The sequence below is a fragment of the Heterodontus francisci genome, chromosome 44 (assembly GCF_036365525.1).
Source record: "Heterodontus francisci isolate sHetFra1 chromosome 44, sHetFra1.hap1, whole genome shotgun sequence".
NCBI lineage: Eukaryota > Metazoa > Chordata > Chondrichthyes > Heterodontiformes > Heterodontidae > Heterodontus > Heterodontus francisci.
The window spans coordinates 23,984,099-24,011,415 of NC_090414.1; the positions used below are offsets into that span (position 1 = coordinate 23,984,099).

The 27,317-nt window shown below is 47.2% G+C and overlaps 1 protein-coding gene across 1 annotated transcript in view; it reads left to right on the forward strand.

The window, feature by feature from the left end:
* Positions 1-26,340, forward strand: part of LOC137355843 (serine/threonine-protein kinase D3-like) — a 94,097-nt gene extending 67,757 nt beyond the window's left edge. The window contains exons 9-17 of the mRNA XM_068021421.1: positions 19,192-19,269; positions 19,420-19,690; positions 19,800-19,828; positions 20,649-20,721; positions 21,820-21,926; positions 23,256-23,417; positions 23,831-24,197; positions 24,302-24,387; positions 25,106-26,340. Coding sequence (XP_067877522.1) covers positions 19,192-19,269; positions 19,420-19,690; positions 19,800-19,828; positions 20,649-20,721; positions 21,820-21,926; positions 23,256-23,417; positions 23,831-24,197; positions 24,302-24,387; positions 25,106-25,276 — 1,344 coding nt within the window. The 3' untranslated portion in view covers positions 25,277-26,340. The remainder of the gene's footprint in view (positions 1-19,191; positions 19,270-19,419; positions 19,691-19,799; positions 19,829-20,648; positions 20,722-21,819; positions 21,927-23,255; positions 23,418-23,830; positions 24,198-24,301; positions 24,388-25,105) is intronic.
* Positions 26,341-27,317: the final 977 nt, after the last annotated feature.

Genomic DNA, 27,317 nt, shown 5'->3' on the forward strand with positions numbered 1-27,317 from the left:
AATGTACAGAGTCACTGTTTATTCAGGGTGAGGATCACTCACTGTGTAACTGTACAGAGTCACTGTTTATTCAGGGTGTGGATCATTCACTGTGTAACTACAGAGTCACTGTTTATTCAGGGTGAGGATCACTCACTGTGTAACTGTACAGAGTCACTGTTTATTCAGGGTGAGGATCACTCACTGTGTAACTGTACAGAGTCACTGTTTATTCAGGGTGAGGATCACTCACTGTGTAACTGTGCAGAGTCACTGTTTATTCAGGGTGAGGATCATTCACTGTGTAACTGTACAGAGTCACTGTTTATTCAGGGTGAGGGTCACTCACTGTGTAACTGTACAGAGTCACTGTTTATTCAAGGTGAGGGTCACTCACTGTGTAAATGTACAGAGTCACTGTTTATTCAGGGTGAGGATCATTCACTGTGTAACTGCACAGAGTCACTGTTTATTCAGGGTGAGGATCATTCACTGTGTAACTGTACAGAGTCACTGTTTATTCAGGGTGAGGGTCACTCACTGTGTAACTGTACAGAGTCACTGTTTATTCAGGGTGAGGGTCACTCACTGTGTAACTGTACAGAGTCACTGTTTATTCAGGGTGAGGGTCGCTCACTGTGTAACTGTACAGAGTCACTGTTTATTCAGGGTGAGAATCACTCACTGTGTAACTGTACAGAGTCACTGTTTATTCAGGGTGAGAATCACTCACTGTGTAACTGTACAGAGTCACTGTTTATTCAGGGTGAGGGTCACTCACTGTGTAACTGTACAGAGTCACTGTTTATTCAGGGTGAGGATCACTCACTGTGTAACTGTACAGAGTCACTGTTTATTCAGGGCGAGGTTCACTCACTGTGTAACTGTGCAGAGTCACTGTTTATTCAGGGTGAGGATCACTCACTGTGTAACTGTACAGAGTCACTGTTTATTCAGGGTGAGGGTCACTCACTGTGTAACTGTACAGAGCCGCTGTTTATTCAGGGTGAGGGTCACTCACTGTGGAACTGTACAGAGTCACTGTTTATTCAGGTTGAGGGTCACTCACTGTGTAACTGTGCAGAGTCACTGTTTATTCTTGGTGAGGATCACTCACTGTGTAACTGTACAAAGTCACTGTTTATTCAGGGTGAGGATCACTCACTGTGTAACTGTACAGAGTCACCGTTTATTCAGGGTAAGGATCACTCACTGTGTAACTGTACAGAGTCACTGTTTATTCAGGGTGAGGATCACTCACTGTGTAACTGTACAGAGTCACTGTTTATTCAGTATGAGAATCAGTCATTGTGTAACAGTACAGAGTCACTGTTTGTTCAGGGTGAGGGTCACTCACTCTGCAACTGTACAGAGTCACTGTTTATTCATGGTGAGGGTCACTCACTGTGTAACTGTACAGAGTCCCTGTTTATTCAGGGTGATTGTCACTCACTGTGTGACTGTACAGAGTCCCTGTTTATTCAGGGTGAGTGTCACTCACTGTGTAACTGTACAGAGTCCCTGTTTATTCAGGGTGATTGTCACTCACTGTGTGACTGTACAGAGTCCCTGTTTATTCAGGGTGAGTGTCACTCACTGTGTAACTGTACAGAGTCACTGTTTATTCAGGGTGAGTGTCACTCACTGTGTAAATGTACAGAGTCACTGTTTATTCAGGGTGAGGATCACTCACTGTACAGATTCACTGTTTATTCAGGGTGAGGATCACTCACTGTGTAACTGTACAGAGTCACTGTTTATTCAGGGTGAGTGTCACTCACTGTGTAAATGTACAGAGTCACTGTTTATTCAGGGTGAGGATCACTCACTGTACAGATTCACTGTTTATTCAGGGTGAGGATCACTCACTGTGTAACTGTACAGAGTCACTGTTTATTCAGGGTGAGGGTCACTCACTGTGTAAATGTACAGAGTCACTGTTTATTCAGGGTGAGGATCACTCACTGTGTAACTGTACAGAGTCACTGTTTATTCAGGGTGAGAATCAGTCATTGTGTAACAGTACAGAGTCACTGTTTATTCAGGGTGAGGGTCACTCACTGTGCAACTGTACAGAGTCACTGTTTATTCATGGTGAGGATCACTCACTGTGTAACTGTACAGAGTCACTGTTTATTCAGGGTGAGGGTCACTCACTGTGTAACTGTACAGAGTCACTGTTTATTCAGGGTGAGGGTCACTCACAGTGTAACTACAGAGTCACTGTTTATTCAGGGTGAGTGTCATTCACTGTGTAAATGTACAGAGTCACTGTTTATTCAGGGTGAGGATCACTCACTGTGTAAATGTACAGAGTCGCTGTTCATTCAGGGTGAGGATCACTCACTGTGTAACAGTACAGAGTCACTGTTTATTCAGGGTGAGGGTCACTCACTGTGTAACAGTACAGATTCACTGTTTATTCAGGGTGAGGATCACTCACTGTGTAAATGTACAGAGTCACTGTTTATTCAGGGTGAGGGTCGCTCACTGTGTAACTGTACAGAGTCACTGTTTATTCAGGGTGAGAATCACTCACTGTGTAACTGTACAGAGTCACTGTTTATTCAGGGTGAGAATCACTCACTGTGTAACTGTACAGAGTCACTGTTTATTCAGGGTGAGGGTCACTCACTGTGTAACTGTACAGAGTCACTGTTTATTCAGGGTGAGGGTCACTCACTGTGTAACTGTACAGAGTCACTGTTTATTCAGGGTGAGGATCACTCACTGTGTAACTGTACAGAGTCACTGTTTATTCAGGGTGAGGGTCACTCACTGTGTAACTGTACAGAGTCACTGTTTATTCAGGGTGAGGATCACTCACTGTGTAACTGTACAGAGTCACTGTTTATTCAGGGTGAGGATCACTCACTGTGTAACTGTACAGAGTCCCTGTTTATTCAGGGTGAGGGTCACTCACTGTGTAACTGTACAGAGTCACTGTTTATTCAGGGTGAGGATCACTCACTGTGTAACTGTACAGAGTCACTGTTTATTCAGGGTGAGGGTCACTCACTGTGTAACTGTGCAGAGTCACTGTTTATTCAGGGTGAGGATCACTCACTGTGTAACTGTACAGAGTCACTGTTTATTCAGGGTGAGGGTCACTCACTGTGTAACTGTACAGAGCCGCTGTTTATTCAGGGTGAGGGTCACTCACTGTGGAACTGTACAGAGTCACTGTTTATTCAGGGTGAGGGTCACTCACTGTGTAACTGTACAGAGCCGCTGTTTATTCAGGTTGAGGGTCACTCACTGTGTAACTGTGCAGAGTCACCGTTTATTCAGGGTAAGGATCACTCACTGTGTAACTGTACAGACTCACCGTTTATTCAGGGTGAGGATCACTCACTGTGTAACTGTACAGAGTCACTGTTTATTCAGGGTGAGGATCACTCACTGTGTAACTGTACAGAGTCACTGTTTATTCAGGGTGAGGATCATTCACTGTGTAACTGTACAGAGTCACTGTTTATTCAGGGTGAGGGTCACTCACTGTGTAACTGTACAGAGTCACTGTTTATTCAGGGTGAGGGTCGCTCACTGTGTAACTGTACAGAGTCACTGTTTATTCAGGGTGAGGGTCGCTCACTGTGTAACTGTACAGAGTCACTGTTTATTCAGGGTGAGAATCACTCACTGTGTAACTGTACAGAGTCACTGTTTATTCAGGGTGAGAATCACTCACTGTGTAACTGTACAGAGTCACTGTTTATTCAGGGTGAGGGTCACTCACTGTGTAACTGTACAGAGTCACTGTTTATTCAGGGTGAGGGTCACTCACTGTGTAACTGTACAGAGTCACTGTTTATTCAGGGTGAGGATCACTCACTGTGTAACAGTACAGAGTCACTGTTTATTCAGGGTGATGTTCACTCACTGTGTAACTGTACAGAGTCACTGTTTATTCAGGGTGAGGGTCACTCACTGTGTAACTGTACAGAGTCACTGTTTATTCAGGGTGAGTGTCACTCACTGTGTAACTGTACAGAGTCACTGTTTATTCAGGGTGAGGATCACTCACTGTGTAACTGTACAGAGTCACTGTTTATTCAGGGTGAGGGTCACTCACTGTGTAACTGTGCAGAGTCACTGTTTATTCTTGGTGAGGATCACTCACTGTGTAACTGCACAGAGTCACTGTTTATTCAGGGTGAGGATCACTCACTGTGTAACTGTACAGAGTCACCGTTTATTCAGGGTAAGGATCACTCACTGTGTAACTGTACAGAGTCACTGTTTATTCAGGGTGAGGATCACTCACTGTGTAACTGTACAGAGTCACTGTTTATTCAGGGTGAGGATCACTCACTGTGTAACTGTACAGAGTCACTGTTTATTCAGGGTGAGGATCACTCACTGTGTAACTGTACAGAGTCACTGTTTATTCAGGGTGAGGGTCACTCACTGTGTAACTGTACAGAGTCACTGTTTATTCAGGGTGAGGATCACTCACTGTGTAACTGTACAGAGTCACTGTTTATTCAGGGTGAGGATCACTCACTGTGTAACTGTACAGAGTCACTGTTTATTCAGGGTGAGGGTCACTCACTGTGTAACTGTACAGAGTCACTGTTTATTCAGGGTGAGGATCACTCACTGTGTAACTGCAAAGAGTCACCGTTTATTCAGGGTAAGAATCACTCACTGTGTAACTGTACAGAGTCACTGTTTATTCAGGGTGAGGATCACTCACTGTGTAACTGTACAGAGTCACTGTTTATTCAGGGTGAGGATCACTCACTGTGTAACTGTACAGAGTCACTGTTTATTCAGGGTGAGGATCACTCACTGTGTAACTGTACAGAGTCACTGTTTATTCAGGGTGAGGATCACTCACTGTGTAACTGTACAGAGTCACTGTTTATTCAGGGTGAGGATCACTCACTGTGTAACTGTGCAGAGTCACTGTTTATTCAGGGTGAGGGTCACTCACTGTGTAACTGTACAGACTCACCGTTTATTCAGGGTGAGGATCACTCACTGTGTAACTGTACAGAGTCACTGTTTGTTCAGGGTGAGGATCATTCCCTGTGTAACTGTACAGAGTCACTGTTTATTCAGGGTGAGGATCACTCACTGTGTAACTGTACAGAGTCACTGTTTATTCAGGGTGAGGGTCACTCACTGTGTAACTGTACAGAGTCACTGTTTATTCAGGGTGAGGATCACTCACTGTGTAACTGTACAGACTCACCGTTTATTCAGGGTGAGGATCACTCACTGTGTAACTGTACAGAGTCACTGTTTGTTCAGGGTGAGGATCATTCCCTGTGTAACTGTACAGAGTCACTGTTTATTCAGGGTGAGGATCACTCACTGTGTAACTGTACAGAGTCACTGTTTATTCAGGGTGAGGGTCACTCACTGTGTAACTGTACAGAGTCACTGTTTATTCAGGCTGAGGATCACTCACTGTGTAACAGTACAGAGTCACTGTTTATTCAGGGTGAGGGTCACTCACTGTGTAACTGTGCAGAGTCACTGTTTATTCAGGGTAAGGATCACTCACTGTGTAACTGTACAGAGTCACTGTTTATTCTTGGTGAGGATCACTCACTGTGTAACTGTACAGAGTCACTGTTTATTCAGGGTGAGGATCACTCACTGTGTAACTGTACAGAGTCACTGTTTATTCAGGGTGAGGATCACTCACTGTGTAACTGTACAGAGTCACTGTTTATTCAGGGTGAGGGTCACTCACTGTGTAACTGCACAGAGTCACCGTTTATTCAGGGTAAGGATCACTCACTGTGTAACTGTACAGAGTCACTGTTTATTCAGGGTGAGAATCAGTCATTGTGTAACAGTACAGAGTCACTATTTATTCAGGGTGAGGGTCACTCACTGTGTAACTGTACAGAGTCACTGTTTATTCAGGGTGAGAATCAGTCATTGTGTAACAGTACAGAGTCACTATTTATTCAGGGTGAGGGTCACTCACTGTGTAACTGTACAGAGTCACTGTTTATTCAGGGTGAGGATCACTCACTGTGTAACTGTACAGAGTCACTGTTTATTCAGGGCGAGGGTCGCTCACTGTGTAACTGTACAGAGTCACTGTTTATTCAGGGTGAGGGTCACTCACTGTGTAACTGTACAGAGTCACTGTTTATTCAGGGTGAGGGTCACTCACTGTGTAACTGTACAGAGTCACTGTTTATTCAGGGTGAGGATCACTCACTGTGTAACTGTACAGAGTCACCGTTTATTCAGGGTAAGGATCACTCACTGTGTAACTGTACAGAGTCACTGTTTATTCAGGGTGAGGATCACTCACTGTGTAACTGTACAGAGTCACTATTTATTCAGGGTGAGGATCGCTCACTGTGTAACTGTACAGAGTCACTGTTTATTCAGGGTGAGGATCACTCACTGTGTAACTGTACAGAGTCACTGTTTATTCAGGGTGAGGATCACTCACTGTGTAACTGTACAGAGTCACCGTTTATTCAGGGTAAGGATCACTCACTGTGTAACTGTACAGAGTCACTGTTTATTCAGGGTGAGAATCAGTCATTGTGTAACAGTACAGAGTCACTATTTATTCAGGGTGAGGGTCACTCACTGTGTAACTGTACGGAGTCACTGTTTATTCAGGGTGAGAATCAGTCATTGTGTAACAGTACAGAGTCACTATTTATTCAGGGTGAGGGTCACTCACTGTGTAACTGTACAGAGTCACTGTTTATTCAGGGTGAGAATCAGTCATTGTGTAACAGTACAGAGTCACTGTTTATTCAGGGTAAGTGTCACTCACTGTGCAACTGTACAGAGTCACTGTTTATTCATGGTGAGGATCACTCACTGTGTAACTGTACAGAGTCACTGTTTATTCAGGGTGATGGTCACTCACTGTGTAACTGTACAGAGTCACTGTTTATTCAGGGTGAGGGTCACTCACTGTGTAACTGTACAGAGTCACTGTTTATTCAGGGTAAGGGTCACTCACTGTGTAACTGTACAAAATCACTGTTTATTCAGGGTGAGGGTCACTCACTGTGTAACTGTACAGAGTCACTGTTTATTCAGGGTGAGGATCACTCACTGTGTAACTGTACAGAGTCACTGTTTATTCAGGGTGAGGATCACTCACTGTGTAACTGTACAGAGTCCCTGTTTATTCAGGGTGAATGTCACTCACTGTGTGACTGTACAGAGTCCCTGTTTATTCAGGGTGAGGTTCACTCACTGTGTAACTGTACAGAGTCACTGTATATTCAGGTTAAGGATCACTCACTGTGTAACTGTACAGAGTCACTGTTTATTCAGGGTGATGGTCACTCACTGTGTAACTGTGCAGAGTCACTGTTTATTCTTGGTGAGGATCACTCACTGTGTAACTGCACAGAGTCACCGTTTATTCAGGGTAAGGATCACTCACTGTGTAACTGTACAGAGTCACTGTTTATTCAGGGTGAGGATCACTCACTGTGTAACTGTACAGAGTCACTGTTTATTCAGGGTGAGGATCACTCACTGTGTAACTGTACAGACTCACCGTTTATTCAGGGTGAGGATCACTCACTGTGTAACTGTACAGACTCACCGTTTATTCAGGGTGAGGATCACTCACTGTGTAACTGTACAGAGTCACTGTTTGTTCAGGGTGAGGATCATTCCCTGTGTAACTGTACAGAGTCACTGTTTATTCAGGGTGAGGATCACTCACTGTGTAACTGTACAGAGTCACTGTTTATTCAGGGTGAGGGTCACTCACTGTGTAACTGTACAGAGTCACTGTTTATTCAGGGTGAGGATCACTCACTGTGTAACTGTACAGACTCACCGTTTATTCAGGGTGAGGATCACTCACTGTGTAACTGTACAGAGTCACTGTTTGTTCAGGGTGAGGATCATTCCCTGTGTAACTGTACAGAGTCACTGTTTATTCAGGGTGAGGATCACTCACTGTGTAACTGTACAGAGTCACTGTTTATTCAGGGTGAGGGTCACTCACTGTGTAACTGTACAGAGTCACTGTTTATTCAGGGTGAGGATCACTCACTGTGTAACAGTACAGAGTCACTGTTTATTCAGGGTGAGGGTCACTCACTGTGTAACTGTGCAGAGTCACTGTTTATTCAGGGTAAGGATCACTCACTGTGTAACTGTACAGAGTCACTGTTTATTCTTGGTGAGGATCACTCACTGTGTAACTGCACAGAGTCACCGTTTATTCAGGGTAAGGATCACTCACTGTGTAACTGTACAGAGTCACTGTTTATTCAGGGTGAGAATCAGTCATTGTGTAACAGTACAGAGTCACTATTTATTCAGGGTGAGGGTCACTCACTGTGTAACTGTACAGAGTCACTGTTTATTCAGGGTGAGAATCAGTCATTGTGTAACAGTACAGAGTCACTATTTATTCAGGGTGAGGGTCACTCACTGTGTAACAGTACAGAGTCACTATTTATTCAGGGTGAGGGTCACTCACTGTGTAACTGTACAGAGTCACTGTTTATTCAGGGTGAGGATCACTCACTGTGTAACTGTACAGAGTCACTGTTTATTCAGGGCGAGGGTCGCTCACTGTGTAACTGTACAGAGTCACTGTTTATTCAGGGTGAGGGTCACTCACTGTGTAACTGTACAGAGTCACTGTTTATTCAGGGTGAGGGTCACTCACTGTGTAACTGTACAGAGTCACTGTTTATTCAGGGTGAGGATCACTCACTGTGTAACTGTACAGAGTCACCGTTTATTCAGGGTAAGGATCACTCACTGTGTAACTGTACAGAGTCACTGTTTATTCAGGGTGAGGATCACTCACTGTGTAACTGTACAGAGTCACTATTTATTCAGGGTGAGGATCGCTCACTGTGTAACTGTACAGAGTCACTGTTTATTCAGGGTGAGGATCACTCACTGTGTAACTGTACAGAGTCACTGTTTATTCAGGGTGAGGATCACTCACTGTGTAACTGTACAGAGTCACCGTTTATTCAGGGTAAGGATCACTCACTGTGTAACTGTACAGAGTCACTGTTTATTCAGGGTGAGAATCAGTCATTGTGTAACAGTACAGAGTCACTATTTATTCAGGGTGAGGGTCACTCACTGTGTAACTGTACAGAGTCACTGTTTATTCAGGGTGAGAATCAGTCATTGTGTAACAGTACAGAGTCACTATTTATTCAGGGTGAGGGTCACTCACTGTGTAACTGTACAGAGTCACTGTTTATTCAGGGTGAGAATCAGTCATTGTGTAACAGTACAGAGTCACTGTTTATTCAGGGTAAGTGTCACTCACTGTGCAACTGTACAGAGTCACTGTTTATTCATGGTGAGGATCACTCACTGTGTAACTGTACAGAGTCACTGTTTATTCAGGGTGATGGTCACTCACTGTGTAACTGTACAGAGTCACTGTTTATTCAGGGTGAGGGTCACTCACTGTGTAACTGTACAGAGTCACTGTTTATTCAGGGTAAGGGTCACTCACTGTGTAACTGTACAAAATCACTGTTTATTCAGGGTGAGGGTCACTCACTGTGTAACTGTACAGAGTCACTGTTTATTCAGGGTGAGGATCACTCACTGTGTAACTGTACAGAGTCACTGTTTATTCAGGGTGAGGATCACTCACTGTGTAACTGTACAGAGTCCCTGTTTATTCAGGGTGAATGTCACTCACTGTGTGACTGTACAGAGTCCCTGTTTATTCAGGGTGAGGTTCACTCACTGTGTAACTGTACAGAGTCACTGTATATTCAGGTTAAGGGTCACTCACTGTGTAACTGTACAGAATCACTGTTTATTCAGGGTGAGGATCACTCACTGTGTAACTGTACAGAGTCACTGTTTATTCAGGGTGAGGGTCACTCACTGTGTAACTGTACAGAGTCACTGTTTATTCAGGGTGAGGGTCACTCACAGTGTAACTACAGAGTCACTGTTTATTCAGGGTGAGTGTCATTCACTGTGTAACTGTACAGAGTCACTGTTTATTCAGGGTGAGGATCACTCACTGTGTAAATGTACAGAGTCGCTGTTCATTCAGGGTAAGGATCACTCACTGTGTAACAGTACAGAGTCACTGTTTATTCAGGGTGAGGGTCACTCACTGTGTAACAGTACAGAGTCACTGTTTATTCAGGGTGAGGATCACTCACTGTGTAAATGTACAGAGTCACTGTTTATTCAGGGTGAGGATCACTCACTGTGTAACTGTGCAGAGTCACTGTTTATTCAGGGTGAGGATCACTCACTGTGTAACTGTGCAGAGTCACTGTTTATTCAGGGTGATGATCACTCACTGTGTAACTGTACAGAGACACTGTTTATTCAGGGTGAGGATCATTCACTGTGTAACTGTACAGAGTCAATGTTTATTCAGGGTGAGTGTCACTCACTGTGTAAATGTACAGAGTCACTGTTTATTCAGGGTGAGGATCACTCACTGTGTAACTGTACAGAGTCACTGTTTATTCAGGGTGTGGGTCACTCACTGTGTAACTGTACAGAGCCACTGTTTATTCAGGGTGAGGATCACTCACTTTGTAACTGTACAGAGTCACTGTTTATTCAGGGTGAGAATCACTCAATGTGTAACTGTACAGAGTCACTGTTTATTCAGGGTGAGGGTCTCTCACTGTGTACATGTACAGAGTCACTGTTTATTCAGGGTGAGGATCACTCACTGTAACTGCACAGAGTCACTGTTTATTCAGGGTGAGGATCACTCACTGTGTAACTGTACAGAGTCACTGTTTATTCAGGGTGAGGGTCACTCACTGTGTAACTGTACAGAGTCACTGTTTATTCAGGGTGAGGGTCACTCACTGTGTAAATGTACAGAGTCACTGTTTATTCAGGGTGAGGGTCACTCACTGTGTAACTGTACAGAGTCACTGTTTATTCAGGTTGAGGGTCACTCACTGTGTAACTGTGCAGAGTCACTGTTTATTCATGGTGAGGATCACTCACTGTGTAACTGTACAGAGTCACTGTTTATTCAGGGTGAGGATCACTCACTGTGTAACTGTACAGAGTCACTGTTTATTCAGGGTGAGGGTCACTCACTGTGCAACTGTACAGAGTCACTGTTTATTCATGGTGAGGATCACTCACTGTGTAACTGTACAGAGTCACTGTTTATTCAGGGTGAGGATCACTCACTGTGTAACTGTACAGAGTCACTGTTTATTCAGGATGAGGATCACTCACTGTGTAACTGTACAGAGTCACTGTTTATTCAGGGTGAGGATCACTCACTGTAACTGTACAGAGTCACTGTTTATTCAGATTGAGGATCACTCACTGTGTAACTGTACAGAGTCGCTGTTTATTCAGGGTGAGGATCACTCACTGTGTAACTGTACAGAGTCACTGTTTATTCAGGGTGAGGATCACTCACTGTGTAACTGTACAGAGTCACTGTTTATTCATGGTGAGGATCAGTCACTGTGTAACTGTACAGAGTCCCTGTTTATTCAGGGTGAATGTCACTCACTGTGTAACTGTACAGAGTCACTGTTTATTCAGGGTAAGGGTCACTCACTGTGTAACTGTACAGAGACACTGTTTATTCAGGGTAAGGGTCACTCACTGTGTAACTGTACAGAGTCACTGTTTATTCAGGGTGAGGGTCACTCACTGTGTAACTGTACAGAATCACTGTTTATTCAGGGTGAGGGTCACTCACTGTGTAACTGTACAGAGTCACTGTTTATTCAGGGTAAGGATCACGCACTGTGTAACTGTACAGAGTCACTGTTTATTCAGGGTGATGGTCACTCACTGTGTAACTGTACAGAGACACTGTTTATTCAGTGTGAGGATCATTCACTGTGTAACTGTACAGAGTCACTGTTTATTCAGGGTGAGGATCACTCACTGTGTAAATGTACAGAGTCGCTGTTTATTCAGGGTGAGGATCACTCACTGTGTAACTGTGCAGAGTCCCTGTTTATTCAGGGAGAATGTCACTCACTGTGTGACTGTACAGAGTCCCTGTTTATTCAGGGTGAGGGTCACTCACTGTGTAACTGTACAGAGTCACTGTTTATTCAGTGTGAGAATCAGTCATTGTGTAACAGTACAGAGTCACTGTTTATTCATGGTGAGGGTCACTCACTGTGTAACTGTACAGAGTCCCTGTTTATTCAGGGTGATTGTCACTCACTGTGTGACTGTACAGAGTCCCTGTTTATTCAGGGTGAGGGTCACTCACTGTGTAACTGTACAGAGTCACTGTTTATTCAGGGTGAGGGTCACTCACTGTGTAACTGTACAGAGTCACTGTTTATTCAGGGTGAGTGTCACTCACTGTACAGAGTCACTGTTTATTCAGGGTGAGGATCACTCACTGTGTAACTGTACAGAGTCACTATTTATTCAGGGTGAGTGTCACTCACTGTGTAAATGTACAGAGTCACTGTTTATTCAGGGTGAGGATCACTCACTGTACAGATTCACTGTTTATTCAGGGTGAGGATCACTCACTGTGTAACTGTACAGAGTCACTGTTTATTCAGGGTGAGGGTCACTCACTGTGTAAATGTACAGAGTCACTGTTTATTCAGGGTGAGGATCACTCACTGTGTAACTGTACAGAGTCACTGTTTATTCAGGGTGAGAATCAGTCATTGTGTAACAGTACAGAGTCACTGTTTATTCAGGGTGAGGGTCACTCACTGTGTAACTGTACAGAGTCACTGTTTATTCAGGGTGAGAATCAGTCATTGTGTAACAGTACAGAGTCACTGTTTATTCAGGGTGAGGATCACTCACTGTGTAACTGTACAGAGTCACTGTTTATTCAGGGTGATGGTCACTCACTGTGTAACTGTACAGAGTCACTGTTTATTCAGGGTGAGGGTCACTCACTGTGTAACTGTACAGAGTCACTGTTTATTCAGGGTAAGCGTCACTCACTGTGTAACTGTACAAAATCACTGTTGATTCAGGGTGAGGGTCACTCACTGTGTAACTGTACAGAGTCACTGTTTATTCAGGGTGAGGATCACTCACTGTGTAACTGTACAGAGTCACTGTTTATTCAGGGTGAGGATCACTCACTGTGTAACTGTACAGAGTCACTGTTTATTCAGGGTGAGGATCACTCACTGTGTAACTGTCCAGAGTCCCTGTTTATTCAGGGTGAATGTCACTCACTGTGTGACTGTACAGAGTCCCTGTTTATTCAGGGAGAGGTTCACTCACTGTGTAACTACAGAGTCACTGTTTATTCAGGGTGAGTGTCATTCACTGTGTAAATGTACAGAGTCACTGTTTATTCAGGGTGAGGATCACTCTCTGTGTAAATGTACAGAGTCACTGTTTATTCAGGTTGAGGATCACTCACTGTGTAACAGTACAGAGTTACTGTTTATTCAGGGTGAGGGTCACTCACTGTGTAACTGTGCAGAGTCACTGTTTATTCAGGGTGAGGATCACTCACTGTGGATCTGTGCAGAGACGCTGTTTATTCAGGGTGAGGATCACTCACTGTGTAACTGTCCAGAGTCACTGTATATTCAGGTTAAGGGTCACTCACTGTGTAACTGTACAGAATCACTGTTTATTCAGGGTGAGGGTCACTCACTGTGTAACTGTACAGAGTCACTGTTTATTCAGGGTGAGGGTCACTCATAGTGTAACTACAGAGTCACTGTTTATTCAGGGTGAGTGTCATTCACTGTGTAAATGTACAGAGTCACTGTTTATTCATGGTGAGGATCACTCACTGTGTAACTGTACAGAGTCACTGTTTATTCATGGTGAGGATCACTCACTGTGTAACTGTACAGAGTCACTGTTTATTCAGGGTGAGGATCACTCACTGTGTAACTGTACAGAGTCACTGTTTATTCAGGGTGAGGATCACTCACTGTGTAACTGTACAGAGTCACTGTTTATTCAGGGTGAGGATCACTCACTGTGTAAATGTACAGAGTCGCTGTTTATTCAGGGTGAGGATCACTCACTGTGTAACAGTACAGAGTCACTGTTTATTCAGGGTGAGGGTCACTCACTGTGTAACTGTGCAGAGTCACTGTTTATTCAGGGTGAGGATCACTCACTGTGGATCTGTGCAGAGACGCTGTTTATTCAGGGTGAGGATCACTCACTGTGTAACTGTGCAGAGTCACTGTTTATTCAGGGTGAGGATCACTCACTGTGTAACTGTACAGAGTCACTGTTTATTCAGGGTGAGTGTCACTCACTGTGTAACTGTACAGAGTCACTGTTTATTCAGGGTGAGGATCATTCACTGTGTAACTGTACAGAGTCACTGTTTATTCAGGGTGAGTGTCACTCACTGTGTAAATGTACAGAGTCACTGTTTATTCAGGGTGAGAATCAGTCACTGTGTAACTGTACAGAGTCACTGTTTATTCAGGGTGATGGTCACTCACTGTGTAACTGTACAGAGTCACTGTTTATTCAGGGTGAGGATCACTCACTGTGTAACTGTACAGAGTCACTGTTTATTCAGGGTGAGAATCACTCACTGTGTAACTGTACAGAGTCACTGTTTATTCAGGGTGAGGATCACTCACTGTGTAACTGTACAGAATCACTGTTTATTCAGGATGAGGATCATTCACTGTGTGACTGTACAGAGTCACTGTTTATTCAGGGTGAGGATCACTCACTGTGTAACTGTACAGAATCACTGTTTATTCAGGGTGAGGGTCACTCACTGTGTAACTGTGCAGAGACGCTGTTTATTCAGGATGAGGATCATTCACTGTGTAACTGTACAGAGTCACTGTTTATTCAGGGTGAGGGTCACTCACTGTGTAACTGTACAGAGTCACTGTTTATTCAGGTTGAGGGTCACTCACTGTGTAACTGTGCAGAGTCACTGTTTATTCAGGGTGAGGATCACTCACTGTGTAACTGTACAGAGTCACTGTTTATTCAGGGTGAGGATCACTCACTGTGTAACTGTACAGAGTCACTGTTTATTCAGGGTGAGGATCACTCACTGTGTAACTGTACAGAGTCACTGTTTATTCAGGGTGTGGGTCACTCACTGTGTAACTGTACAGAGTCACTGTTTATTCAGGGTGAGGATCACTCACTGTGTAACTGTACAGAGTCACTGTTTATTCAGGGTGATGGTCATTCACTGTGCAACTGTACAGAGTCACTGTTTATTCAGGGCGAGGATCACTCACTGTGTATCTGTACAGAGTCACTGTTTATTCAGGGTGAGGGTCACTCACTGTGTAACTGTACAGAGTCACTGTTTATTCAGGGTGAGGATCACTCACTGTGTAACTGTACAGAGTCACTGTTTATTCAGGGTGAGGATCATTTACTGTGGAACTGTACAGAGTCACTGTTTATTCAGGGTAAGGGTCACTCACTGTGTAACTGTGCAGAGTCACTGTTTATTCAGGGTGAGGATCATTCACTGTAACTGTACAGAGTCACTGTTTGTTCAGGGTAAGGGTCACTCACTGTGTAACTGTACAGAGTCACTGTTTATTCAGGGTGAGGGTCACTCACTGTGTAACTGTACAGAATCACTGTTTATTCAGGGTGAGGGTCACTCACTGTGTAACTGTACAGAATCACTGTTTATTCAGGGTGAGGATCACTCACTGTGTAACTGTACAGAATCACTGTTTATTCAGGGTGAGGGTCACTCACTGTGTAACTGTACAGAGTCACTGTTTATTCAGGGTGAGGATCACTCACTGTGTAACTGTACAGAGTCACTGTTTATTCAGGGTGAGGATCACTCACTGTACAGAGTCACTGTTTATTCAGGGTGAGGGTCACTCACTGTGTAACTGTACAGAGTCGCTGTTTATTCAGGGTGAGGATCACTCACTGTGTAACAGTACAGAGTCACTGTTTATTCAGTTTGAGAATCACTCATTGTGTAACAGTACAGAGTCACTGTTTATTCAGGGTGAGGGTCACTCACTGTGTAACTGTGCAGAGTCACTGTTTATTCAGCGTGAGGGTCACTCACTGTGTAACTGTACAGAGTCACTGTTTATTCAGGGTAAGGGTCACTCACTGTGTAACTGTACAGAATCACTGTTTATTCAGGGTGAGGGTCACTCACTGTGTAACTGTACAGAGTCACTGTTTATTCAGGGTGAGGATCACTCACTGTGTAACTGTACAGAGTCACTGTTTATTCAGGGTGAGGGTTTCTCCCTGTGTAAATGTACAGAGTCACTGTTTATTCAGGGTGAGGATCACTCACTGTGTAACTGTGCAGAGTCACTGTTTATTCAGGGTGAGGATCACTCACTGTGTAACTGTACAGAGTCACTGTTTATTCAGGGTGAGGATCACTCACTGTGTAACTGTACAGAGTCACTGTTTATTCAGGGTGAGGATCATTCACTGTGTAACTGTACAGAGTCACTGTTTATTCAAGGTGAGGTTCACTCACTGTGCAACTGTACAGAGTCACTGTTTATTCATGGTGAGGATCACTCACTGTGTAACTGTACAGAGTCACTGTTTATTCAGGGTGAGGGTCACTCACTGTGTAACTGTACAGAGTCACTGTTTATTCAGGGGGAAGGTCACTCACTGTATAACTGTACAGAATCACTGTTTATTCAGGGTGAGGATCACTCACTGTGTAACTGTACAGAGTCACTGTTTATTCAGGGTGAGGATCAGTCACTGTGTAACTGTACAGATTCACTGTTTATTCAGGGTGAGGATCATTCACTGTGTAACTGTACAGAGTCACTGTTTATTCAAGGTGAGGTTCACTCACTGTGCAACTGTACAGAGTCACTGTTTATTCATGGTGAGGATCACTCACTGTGTAACTGTACAGAGTCCCTGTTTATTCAGAGTGAGGGTCACTCACTGTGTAACTGTACAGAGTCACTGTTTATTCAGGGTGAGGATCACTCACTGTGTAACTGTACAGAGTCACTGTTTATTCAGATTGAGGATCACTCACTGTGTAACTGTACAGAGTCGCTGTTTATTCAGGGTGAGGATCACTCACTGTGTAACTGTACAGAGTCACTGTTTATTCAGGGTGAGGATCACTCACTGTGTAACTGTGCAGAGTCACTGTTTATTCAGGGTGAGGATCACTCACTGTGTAACTGTACAGAGTCACTGTTTATTCAGGGTAAGGGTCACTCACTGTGTAACTGTACAGAATCACTGTTTATTCAGGGTGAGGGTCACTCACTGTGTAACTGTACAGAGTCACTGTTTATTCAGGGTGAGGGTCACTCACTGTGTAACTGTACAGAGTCACTGTTTATTCAGGGTGAGGGTTTCTCCCTGTGTAAATGTACAGAGTCACTGTTTATTCAGGGTGAGGATCACTCACTGTGTAACTGTGCAGAGTCACTGTTTATTCAGGGTGGGGATCACTCACTGTGTAACTGTACAGAGTCACTGTTTATTCAGGGTGAGGATCACTCACTGTGTAACTGTACAGAGTCACTGTTTATTCAGGGTGAGGATCACTCACTGTGTAACTGTACAGTGTCACTGTTTATTCAGGGTGAGGATCACTCACTGTGTAACTGTACAGAGTCACTGTTTATTCAGGGTGAGGATCACTCACTGTGTAACTGTACAGAGTCACTGTTTATTCAGGGTAAGGGTCACTCACTGTGTAACTGTACAGAATCACTGTTTATTCAGGGTGAGGGTCACTCACTGTGTAACTGTACAGAATCACTGTTTATTCAGGGTGAGGATCACTCACTGTGTAACTGTACAGAGTCACTGTTTATTCAGGGTGAGGATCAGTCACTGTGTAACTGTACAGATTCACTGTTTATTCAGGGTGAGGATCATTCACTGTGTAACTGTACAGAGTCACTGTTTATTCAAGGTGAGGTTCACTCACTGTGCAACTGTACAGAGTCACTGTTTATTCATGGTGAGGATCACTCACTGTGTAACTGTACAGAGTCCCTGTTTATTCAGAGTGAGGGTCACTCACTGTGTAACTGTACAGAGTCACTGTTTATTCAGGGTGAGGATCACTCACTGTGTAACTGTACAGAGTCACTGTTTATTCAGATTGAGGATCACTCACTGTGTAACTGTACAGAGTCGCTGTTTATTCAGGGTGAGGATCACTCACTGTGTAACTGTACAGAGTCACTGTTTATTCAGGGTGAGGATCACTCACTGTGTAACTGTGCAGAGTCACTGTTTATTCAGGGTGAGGATCACTCACTGTGTAACTGTACAGAGTCACTGTTTATTCAGGGTAAGGGTCACTCACTGTGTAACTGTACAGAATCACTGTTTATTCAGGGTGAGGGTCACTCACTGTGTAACTGTACAGAGTCACTGTTTATTCAGGGTGAGGATCACTCACTGTGTAACTGTACAGAGTCACTGTTTATTCAGGGTGAGGGTTTCTCCCTGTGTAAATGTACAGAGTCACTGTTTATTCAGGGTGAGGATCACTCACTGTGTAACTGTACAGAGTCACTGTTTATTCAGGGTGAGGATCACTCACTGTGTAACTGTACAGAGTCACTGTTTATTCAGGGTGAGGGTTTCTCCCTGTGTAAATGTACAGAGTCACTGTTTATTCAGGGTGGGGATCACTCACTGTGTAACTGTACAGAGTCACTGTTTATTCAGGGTGAGGATCACTCACTGTGTAACTGTACAGAGTCACTGTTTATTCAGGGTGAGGATCACTCACTGTGTAACTGTACAGTGTCACTGTTTATTCAGGGTGAGGATCACTCACTGTGTAACTGTACAGAGTCACTGTTTATTCAGGGTGAGGATCACTCACTGTGTAACTGTACAGAGTCACTGTTTATTCAGGGTAAGGGTCACTCACTGTGTAACTGTACAGAATCACTGTTTATTCAGGGTGAGGGTCACTCACTGTGTAACTGTACAGAGTCACTGTTTATTCAGGGTGAGGGTTTCTCCCTGTGTAAATGTACAGAGTCACTGTTTATTCAGGGTGAGGATCACTCACTGTGTAACTGTGCAGAGTCACTGTTTATTCAGGGTGGGGATCACTCACTGTGTAACTGTACAGAGTCACTGTTTATTCAGGGTGAGGATCACTCACTGTGTAACTGTACAGAGTCACTGTTTATTCAGGGTGAGGATCACTCACTGTGTAACTGTACAGTGTCACTGTTTATTCAGGATGAGGGTCACTCACTGTGTAACTGTACAGAATCACTGTTTATTCAGGGTGAGGGTCACTCACTGTGTAACTCTGTCGTTGGTTTAGTTTTCTGATGTTTTTGCACTCCATTACAGAGGAAACGACATTACTGGAGACTGGACAGCAAGTGTATCACTCTGTATCAGAATGAAACCGGGAGCAAGTTTTACAAAGTAAGTTGTCCCCCTCCCGCTCGTCAGTTGAGCAAAGTGGTCGCTTTCCGCAGGTCACGGGGTCATTGAGGAGAGTCCTGATGTTCTGCTCTGGGTTGCTTCACCATTCCGTTCAGGATGATGCTCCTCCTCCTCCTTCTCTCCCTGCAGGAATTCCCGCTGTCCGAGATCCTCCTGGTGAAGTCCGCCCAGGAATTCTGCAACCTGCCACCAGACAGCACCCCTCACTGCTTCGAGCTGGTCACCGACTTCGACACTTACTATGTGGGTGAGAACCTACATGTCTCGACCCAGACCCAGCCGGGGGCAGTCCTGGGCTCCGGCGTGGCCCGGGCCTGGGAGAGAGCCATCAGGCAGGCCCTGATGCCTGTCGCCCCTCAGACCAACACTGGCAGCCAAACAGGGCCCCACAAAGAGCCCGGTGAGTACTTGTCTGGCGGGAGGGATTTGATGAGCACGGTGATGAAACAAGATGATGGATAACTAACGGCTCTTCTCTTCTCTCTCTCTCTCTCCCGTCCCCACCTCAGACTCCAGCTCCCAATTGCGGGGAACCACGGTATGTCTTTGTACCCCTGTTTCCAGCAGCAGATGTGGGCTGATTGGATTGAGGGAGGGGGTGTGTGGGGTGCAGTGTCGATGTGAGGGATTGTGTCTGTGAGCCTCATTCATGTTGCTCTTGCTTTCACTGTTCAGTCCTGCATGTGTCATTCTCTCCGGCTCCCTCTTGCTTATAAACCACAGTGCAATACACACATGACCTAACACGATTATCCTCTTTCAAGCTAATCAATTTATTCAGTTAATTCACATGAACCTGAAAATGGCTGTGTCCGTCCCCCCCTTCTCTGTGTCCGTCCCCCCCTTCTCTGTGTCCGTCCCCCCCTACTCTGTGTCCGTCCCCCCCTACTCTGTGTCCATCCCCCCCTTCTCTGTGTCCGTACCCCCCTTCTCTGTGTCCGTACCCCCCTTCTCTATGTCCATCCCCCCTTCTCTGTGTCCATCCCCCCTTCTCTGTGTCCATCCCCCCCTTCTCTGTGTCCGTACCCCCCTTCTCTGTGTCCGTCCCCCCCTTCTCTGTGTCCGTCCCCCCCCTTCTCTGTGTCCGTCCCCCCCCTTCTCTGTGTCCGTCCCCCCCTACTCTGTGTCCGTCCCCCCCTACTCTGTGTCCGTCCCCCCCTTCTCTGTGTCCGTCCCCCCCTACTCTGTGTCCGTCCCCCCCTTCTCTGTGTCCGTCCCCCCCTCCTCTGTGTCCGTCCCCCCCTCCTCTGTGTCCGTCCCCCCCACTTCCTCTGTGTCCGTCGCCCTCTGTCTGTCTCTCGCTCGGTGTCTGACACACTCTCTCGATCTCTGACACTCTCTCTCTTTGCCCCTCACAGGATATCAGTGTTGTTTATCAGATATTCCCAGATGAGGTTTTGGGATCGGGACAGTTTGGAGTTGTCTATGGAGGTGAGGAACTGGGGGAATGCTGTGAACCGTGCTCCCTCTCGCTGTGGAGGGCACCCACTCCCCCTACTGGAACCTGCCCAAGGGGGCCTGGTCTATTTGTTGAGCCCAGGCTGTGACTGCCACCAGGTCTTTCGACCACGGGTGGCATCGCAGCCCAGCTAGTTTGCACCCGGTTCCCACACAAAAAGACATCAAAGGAAGTGTCACTGAGTCTCATGAGTAGCAGGAGCTCTGACTAATGTTTCCCCCAACCCCCTAACACCAAGACACTGAGGGAGTGCCGCACTGTCGGAGGGTCAGTACTGAGGGAGTGCCGCACTGTCGGAGGGTCAGTACTGAGGGAGTGCCGCACTGTCGGAGGGTCAGTACTGAAGGAGTGCCGCACTGTCGGAGGGTCAGTTCAGGGGGAGTGCCACACTGTCAGAGGGTCAGTACTGAGGGAGCGCCGCACTGTCGGAGGGTCAGTACTGAGGGAGCGCCGCACTGTCGGAGGGTCAGTACTGAGGGAGTGCCGCACTGTCGGAGGGTCAGTACTGAGGGAGTGCCGCACTGTCGGAGGGTCAGTGCTGAGGGAGTGCCGCACTGTCGGAGGGTCAGTGCTGAGGGAGTGCCGCACTGTCGGAGGGTCAGTACTGAGGGAGTGCCGCACTGTCGGAGGGTCAGTACTGAGGGAGTGCCGCACTGTCGGAGGGTCAGTACTGAGGGAGTGCTGCACTGTCGGAGGGTCAGTACTGAGGGAGTGTCGGAGGGTCAGTACTGAGGGAGTGCCGCACTGTCGGAGGGTCAGTACTGAGGGAGTGCTGCACTGTCGGAGGGTCAGTACTGAGGGAGTGCCGCACTGTCGGAGGGTCAGTACTGAGGGAGTGCCGCACTGTCGGAGGGTCAGTACTGAGGGAGTGCCGCACTATCGGAGGGTCAGTACTGAGGGAGTGCTGCACTGTCGGAGGGTCAGTACTGAGGGAGTGCCGCACTGTCAGAGGGGGTGTTAAAGGTGCTGTAGAGTTGTAATGCTGGAGAGGGAGGGACTCCAGATATAAACAGCATCCCCTTTTGGACAATATTAACAGCTTTTCCTGCTCCTTTTCTGCCCCTTTACAGGGAAACACAGGAAATCGGGCCGGGATGTCGCAATCAAAGTCATTGACAAGTTACGGTTTCCAACCAAACAGGAGAGTCAGCTACGGAATGAGGTGGCCATCTTGCAGGTAGGCACAGAACTAACTCCACCTGTGAGACACTCTCCCTCTGACTCGTCATCCATTCCTGCCCGGCAGCATCGCTGACAACGTCTGCAGCCCCGAAACTCTTCCCTCATTTGTGCCTCACCAAACATGTTCACGCCTCACCCCTCCTCTCCGCAGGGTTGGCTAGGTTTGGTGACACAGTGCATAGCACTCTCTCTCTCTCTCGGCTCTGAGTCAGAAGCTCATGGGTTCGAGACCCAACTGCAGAGACCTGAGCCCCATAATAGAGGCCCACATTCCCAGTGTCAATACTGAGGGAGTGCTGTATTGTCGGAGGGTCAGTACTGAGGGAGTGCTGCACTGTCGGAGGTGCCGTCTTTCAGATGAGACATTAAACCGAGGCCCTGTCTGCCCTCTCGGGTGGGTGTAAAAGATCCCACGGCCACTATTGGAAGAAGAGCAGGGGGGTTCTCCCCGGTGTCCTGGGGCCAATATTTATCCCTCAACCAACATCACTAAAAACAGATGATTGGACAGTGTTTGTGGGAGCTTACTGTGCACAAATTGGCTCCCCTGTTTACTATCCCCTGGGAGTGTTTGATGGGGACAGTGTAGAGGGAGCTTTACTCTGTATCTAACCCCCGTACTGTACCTGTCCTGGGAGTGTTTGATGGGGACAGTGTAGAGGGAGCTTTACTCTGTATCTAACCCCCCGTGCTGTACCTGTCCTGGGAGTGTTTGATGGGGACAGTGTAGAGGGAGCTTTACTCTGTATCTAACCCCCGTACTGTACCTGTCCTGGGAGTGTTTGATGGGGACAGTGCAGAGGGAGCTTTACTCTGTATCTAACCCCCGTACTGTACCTGTCCTGGGAGTGTTTGATGGGGACAGTGCAGAGGGAGCTTTACTCTGTATCTAACCCCCCGTGCTGTACCTGTCCTGGGAGTGTTTATTGGGGCAGTGTAGAGGGAGCTTTACTATGTATCTAACCCCGTACTGTACCTGTCCTGGGAGTGTTTGATGGGGACAGTGTAGAGGGAGCTTTACTCTGTATCTAACCCCGTACTGTACCTGTCCTGGGAGTGTTTGATGGGGACAGTGCAGAGGGAGCTTTACTCTGTATCTAACCCCCCGTGCTGTACCTGTCCTGGGAGTGTTTATTGGGGACAGTGTAGAGGGAGCTTTACTCTGTATCTAACCCCGTACTGTACCTGTCCTGGGAGTGTTTATTGGGGCAGTGTAGAGGGAGCTTTACTATGTATCTAACCCCGTACTGTACCTGTCCTGGGAGTGTTTGATGGGGACAGTGTAGAGGGAGCTTTACTCTGTATCTAACCTCTCTCTCTGCAGAACCTCCGACACGCAGGAGTGGTGAACTTGGATGCCATGTTCGAGACTCCTGACAGGGTCTTTGTGGTGATGGAGAAGCTGCATGGGGACATGTTGGAGATGATCCTGTCGAGCGAGAACAGCCGGCTTCCGGAGAGACTGACCAAATTCCTGACCACCCAGGTAGGTGGGTGGGGTCCCTTCGGGTTCCGGGCCTGGCAGCCGCAGCTTGGACACCAACCCGGCAATTCGACCAAGTGGGGCATCGCGGGTCCCGCTGATCCTGGGGTTAAGTGTGGTCGGGGAAGTGGGGTGTGAGACTGGTAAGAATGAATGATGTGGCCTGGTGATCACCCTCAGGCAGCGTGTGATTCCCGACATGCACCCACGCACCGGGAGCTGCTATCGAGGGGGGTGCGGCCGTGAGGAAAAGTGATTGGAAGGAGGTGAAATTATAACCCAGTGCCCGCAGTACTGAGTTCCAATCTCCCTCTCTCACTCTCTCTCCCACTCTCACTCTCTCTCTCTCTCTCTCTCTCTATCTCACTCTCTCTCCCACTCTCTCTCTCTCACACTCTCTCTCTCCCTCCCTGCAGATCCTGGAAGCTCTTCGCCATCTCCACTTCAAGAACATTGTCCACTGTGACTTGAAGCCCGAGAACGTCCTCCTGGCATCAGCTGACCCTTTCCCCCAGGTCAAGCTCTGCGACTTTGGCTTTGCGCGGATCATTGGCGAGAAGTCGTTCCGGAGGTCGGTGGTGGGCACGCCAGCTTACCTGGCCCCGGAGGTCCTGCGAAGCAAGGGGTACAACCGGTCGCTGGACATGTGGTCGGTGGGCGTCATTGTCTACGTCAGCCTCAGCGGCACCTTCCCCTTCAATGAGGACGAGGATATCAACGATCAGATCCAGAACGCTGACTTCATGTATCCGCCCAGCCCCTGGAGGGAGGTTTCACTGGGGGGTAAGTGAGAGCGATGCAGGGGAGGGGGTTTGTTCAGGCCAAGCTTCAGCGTGAGCACTCAGTGTTAACTCATTCATTGTCTGAATCTCTCTCTGTGTTTGCAGCCATTGAACTGATAAATAACCTGCTGCAGGTAAACATCAGAACCCGACATAGTGTGGACAAGGCTCTCAGCCACTTGTGGCTTCAGGTAAGTTGAATGGAGCACAAACCTCTCCACAAACACAATGAACACACCATCTCTCCACGGAAGGATGGGAGGATTACTGAACTGCACTTTTAACAGAATAGCAGGTTCACTGCCGCCTCGGGGGTGGGGTGGGCGGGGGGGGGGGGGGGTGGGACCGGGGGGGGGGGGGGGGGGTGGGACCGGGGTGGGGGGGGCGGGGGGGTGGGACCGGGGGGGGGGAGGTGGTGGGAACGGGGTGGGGGGGGGCGGGGGGGTGGCGGGGATCAGTAACTCGCATCGACTGTGGTCACTTCCAAACTCTTTATTCTGAAAACTTTACAAAGACCAAAAAAAAACATTTCCCCAAACTGCAGGTCAAAATGACTAACCTGTCTCTCAATCTGTGTCACTGCTCTCTCTCTCTCTTTTTTGTTTGTCTCTCTTTCTCTCTATCGTCTTTCTCCCCCTCGCTCTCTCTCTGCTCTCTTCTCTCTCTCACTCACTCCTTCCCATATTCTCTCTCCCCCTTTCCCTTCTCTCTCCCTTCCTTCCCCCTTCTCTCTCCCTCTCCACCTCCCTCTCTCTCTGCTCTCTTCTCTCTCTCTCTCTCACTCACTCCTTCCCATATTCTCTCTTCCCCCTTTCCCTTCTCTCTCCCTTCCTTCGATTTCCCCCTTGTCTCTCCCTCCCCTCTCCCCCTCTCTCTCTCTCTCTCTCTCCCCCATTCTCTCCCTCACAGGATTTTCAGACCTGGTTGGATCTGCGGGATTTCGAGACCCGTTTTGGTGAGCGTTACATCACACACGCGAGTGACGACATCCGGTGGCGACGATACGCTGAGGATCACGGCCTCGACTACCCGTCCCACTTCATCAGCAGCCTCGAGGAGGTCGATGAGGATGCACTCTGAGGGGAGGCAGCCGCCTGCGTCTGACTGTTTACAGACTGACCGCTGGTCCTGGGCACTCCGCAGTCGGCCAGTATCCCCCCGACCAGCACTCAGTAAAGAGTGACGAGGCCCTTCCAGAGGTTGGAGATTAGGCTGTGCCGTGAGAAACATCAGATAATTCCAGACAGTCAAGTTTGTGTTCCGGTGAACAGCTTATATTAAACTACGGGTAATGAGTGAAAGACCGTTTCACTGAGAGTCCAGCTTTACTGCAAGAGGCTGACAAAGATTTACATCAAATGTACAGCACAGAATCTGGCCATTCGGCCCATCCAATACGTGCTGGTGTTTCTCCTCCACATGAGCCTCCTCTCACCCCCTCTCCATCTCACCCTACCACCCTATCCCTCTATTCCTTTCTCCCTCATGTTTATCCAGCTTCCCCCTTAAATGTATCGATCCTATTCACCTCGACCACTGACTGGTGTATGAAACCTCGGGGTTAACTGGCATCAATAAGTGGGTACTCTTGTTTTTAAGCTGTGCCCACACACAGAGGAAATAGACTGGACACACTTGCGGGGAAATTAATCTCCTCCTCAACTCGGAAGCCTGGGAGGAACTCGTTGGGGATTAATCCTGTGTATTTTTCCGGCTGTCCTTTTCTACTCTGCACTGAAAAAAAATACATTGAACTGGAAAGTTTGAGGATCCATCAGGAAATCCCGTCACAAGTCTAACATCTCTTTGGACCATGCAGGTCTGACCAGGAAGTGAGTGGGCAGACTCTCAGTAGGGTTTGAAAGGCTAATCGGCTGACCCCGCCCCAGGGACGGGTCTCCCCCGCACCCCCCCCCCCCCCCCAGGGTAACAGCAACCCCGCCTGCCTGGGCGATCAGTGTCCGGGAGCCTGGGATCAGTGTCCGGGAGTGTTGGTGACCCTCATGGGCATGGCTGCTGCCCACTGGCATTGAAAGGAAGGATAACCCCGAGGATCGACGGGCAGACTCCTGGACTGGACACTCGGAGCTTTACACTTGAACACAGGAGACAGAGAAATACTGTAAAATAAACAATAAAAGATTTTACAAGGAAGTTATAATTGCACAGAAAATGTAATTTCATTTGGCACAGCTTGACAGACACAAACACAATCCCAATGGATCAAACCCCTTCACATTCACTCCCACCGTACACAATCCCAATGGACCCAAACCCCTTCCCATTCACTCCCACCGTACACAATCCCAATGGACCCAAACCCCTTCCCATTCACTCCCACTGTACACAATCCCAATGGATCAAACCCCTTCCCAGTCACTCCCACTGTACACAATCCCAATGGATCAAACCCCTTCCCATTCACTCCCACCGTACACAATCCCAATGGACCCAAACCCCTTCCCATTCACTCCCACCGTACACAATCCCAATGGACCCAAACCCCTTCCCATTCACTCCCACCGTACACAATCCCAAATGGATCAAACCCCTTCCCATTCACTCCCACTGTACACAATCCCAAATGGATCAAACCCCTTCTCATTCACTCCCACTGTACACAATCCCAATGGATCAAACCCCTTCCCATTCACTCCCAACCGTACACAATCCCAATGGATCAAACCCCTTCCCATTCACTCCCACCGTACACAATCCCAATGGATCAACCCCTTCCATTCACTCCCACCGTACACAATCCCAATGGATCAAACCCCTTCCCATTCACTCCCACCGTACACAATCCAATGGATCAAACCCCTTCCCATTCACTCCCACCGTACACAATCCAAATGGATCAAACCCCTTCCCATTCACTCCCACCGTACACAATCCAATGGATCAAACCCTTCCCATTCACTCCCACTGTACACAATCCCAAATGGATCAAACCCCTTCCCATTCACTCCACTGTACACAATCCCAAATGATCAAACCCCTTCCCATTCACTCCACTGTACACAATCCCAAATGGATCAAACCCCTTCCCATTCACTCCACCGTACACAATCCAATGGATCAAACCCCTTCCCATTCACTCCCACCGTACACAATCCCAATG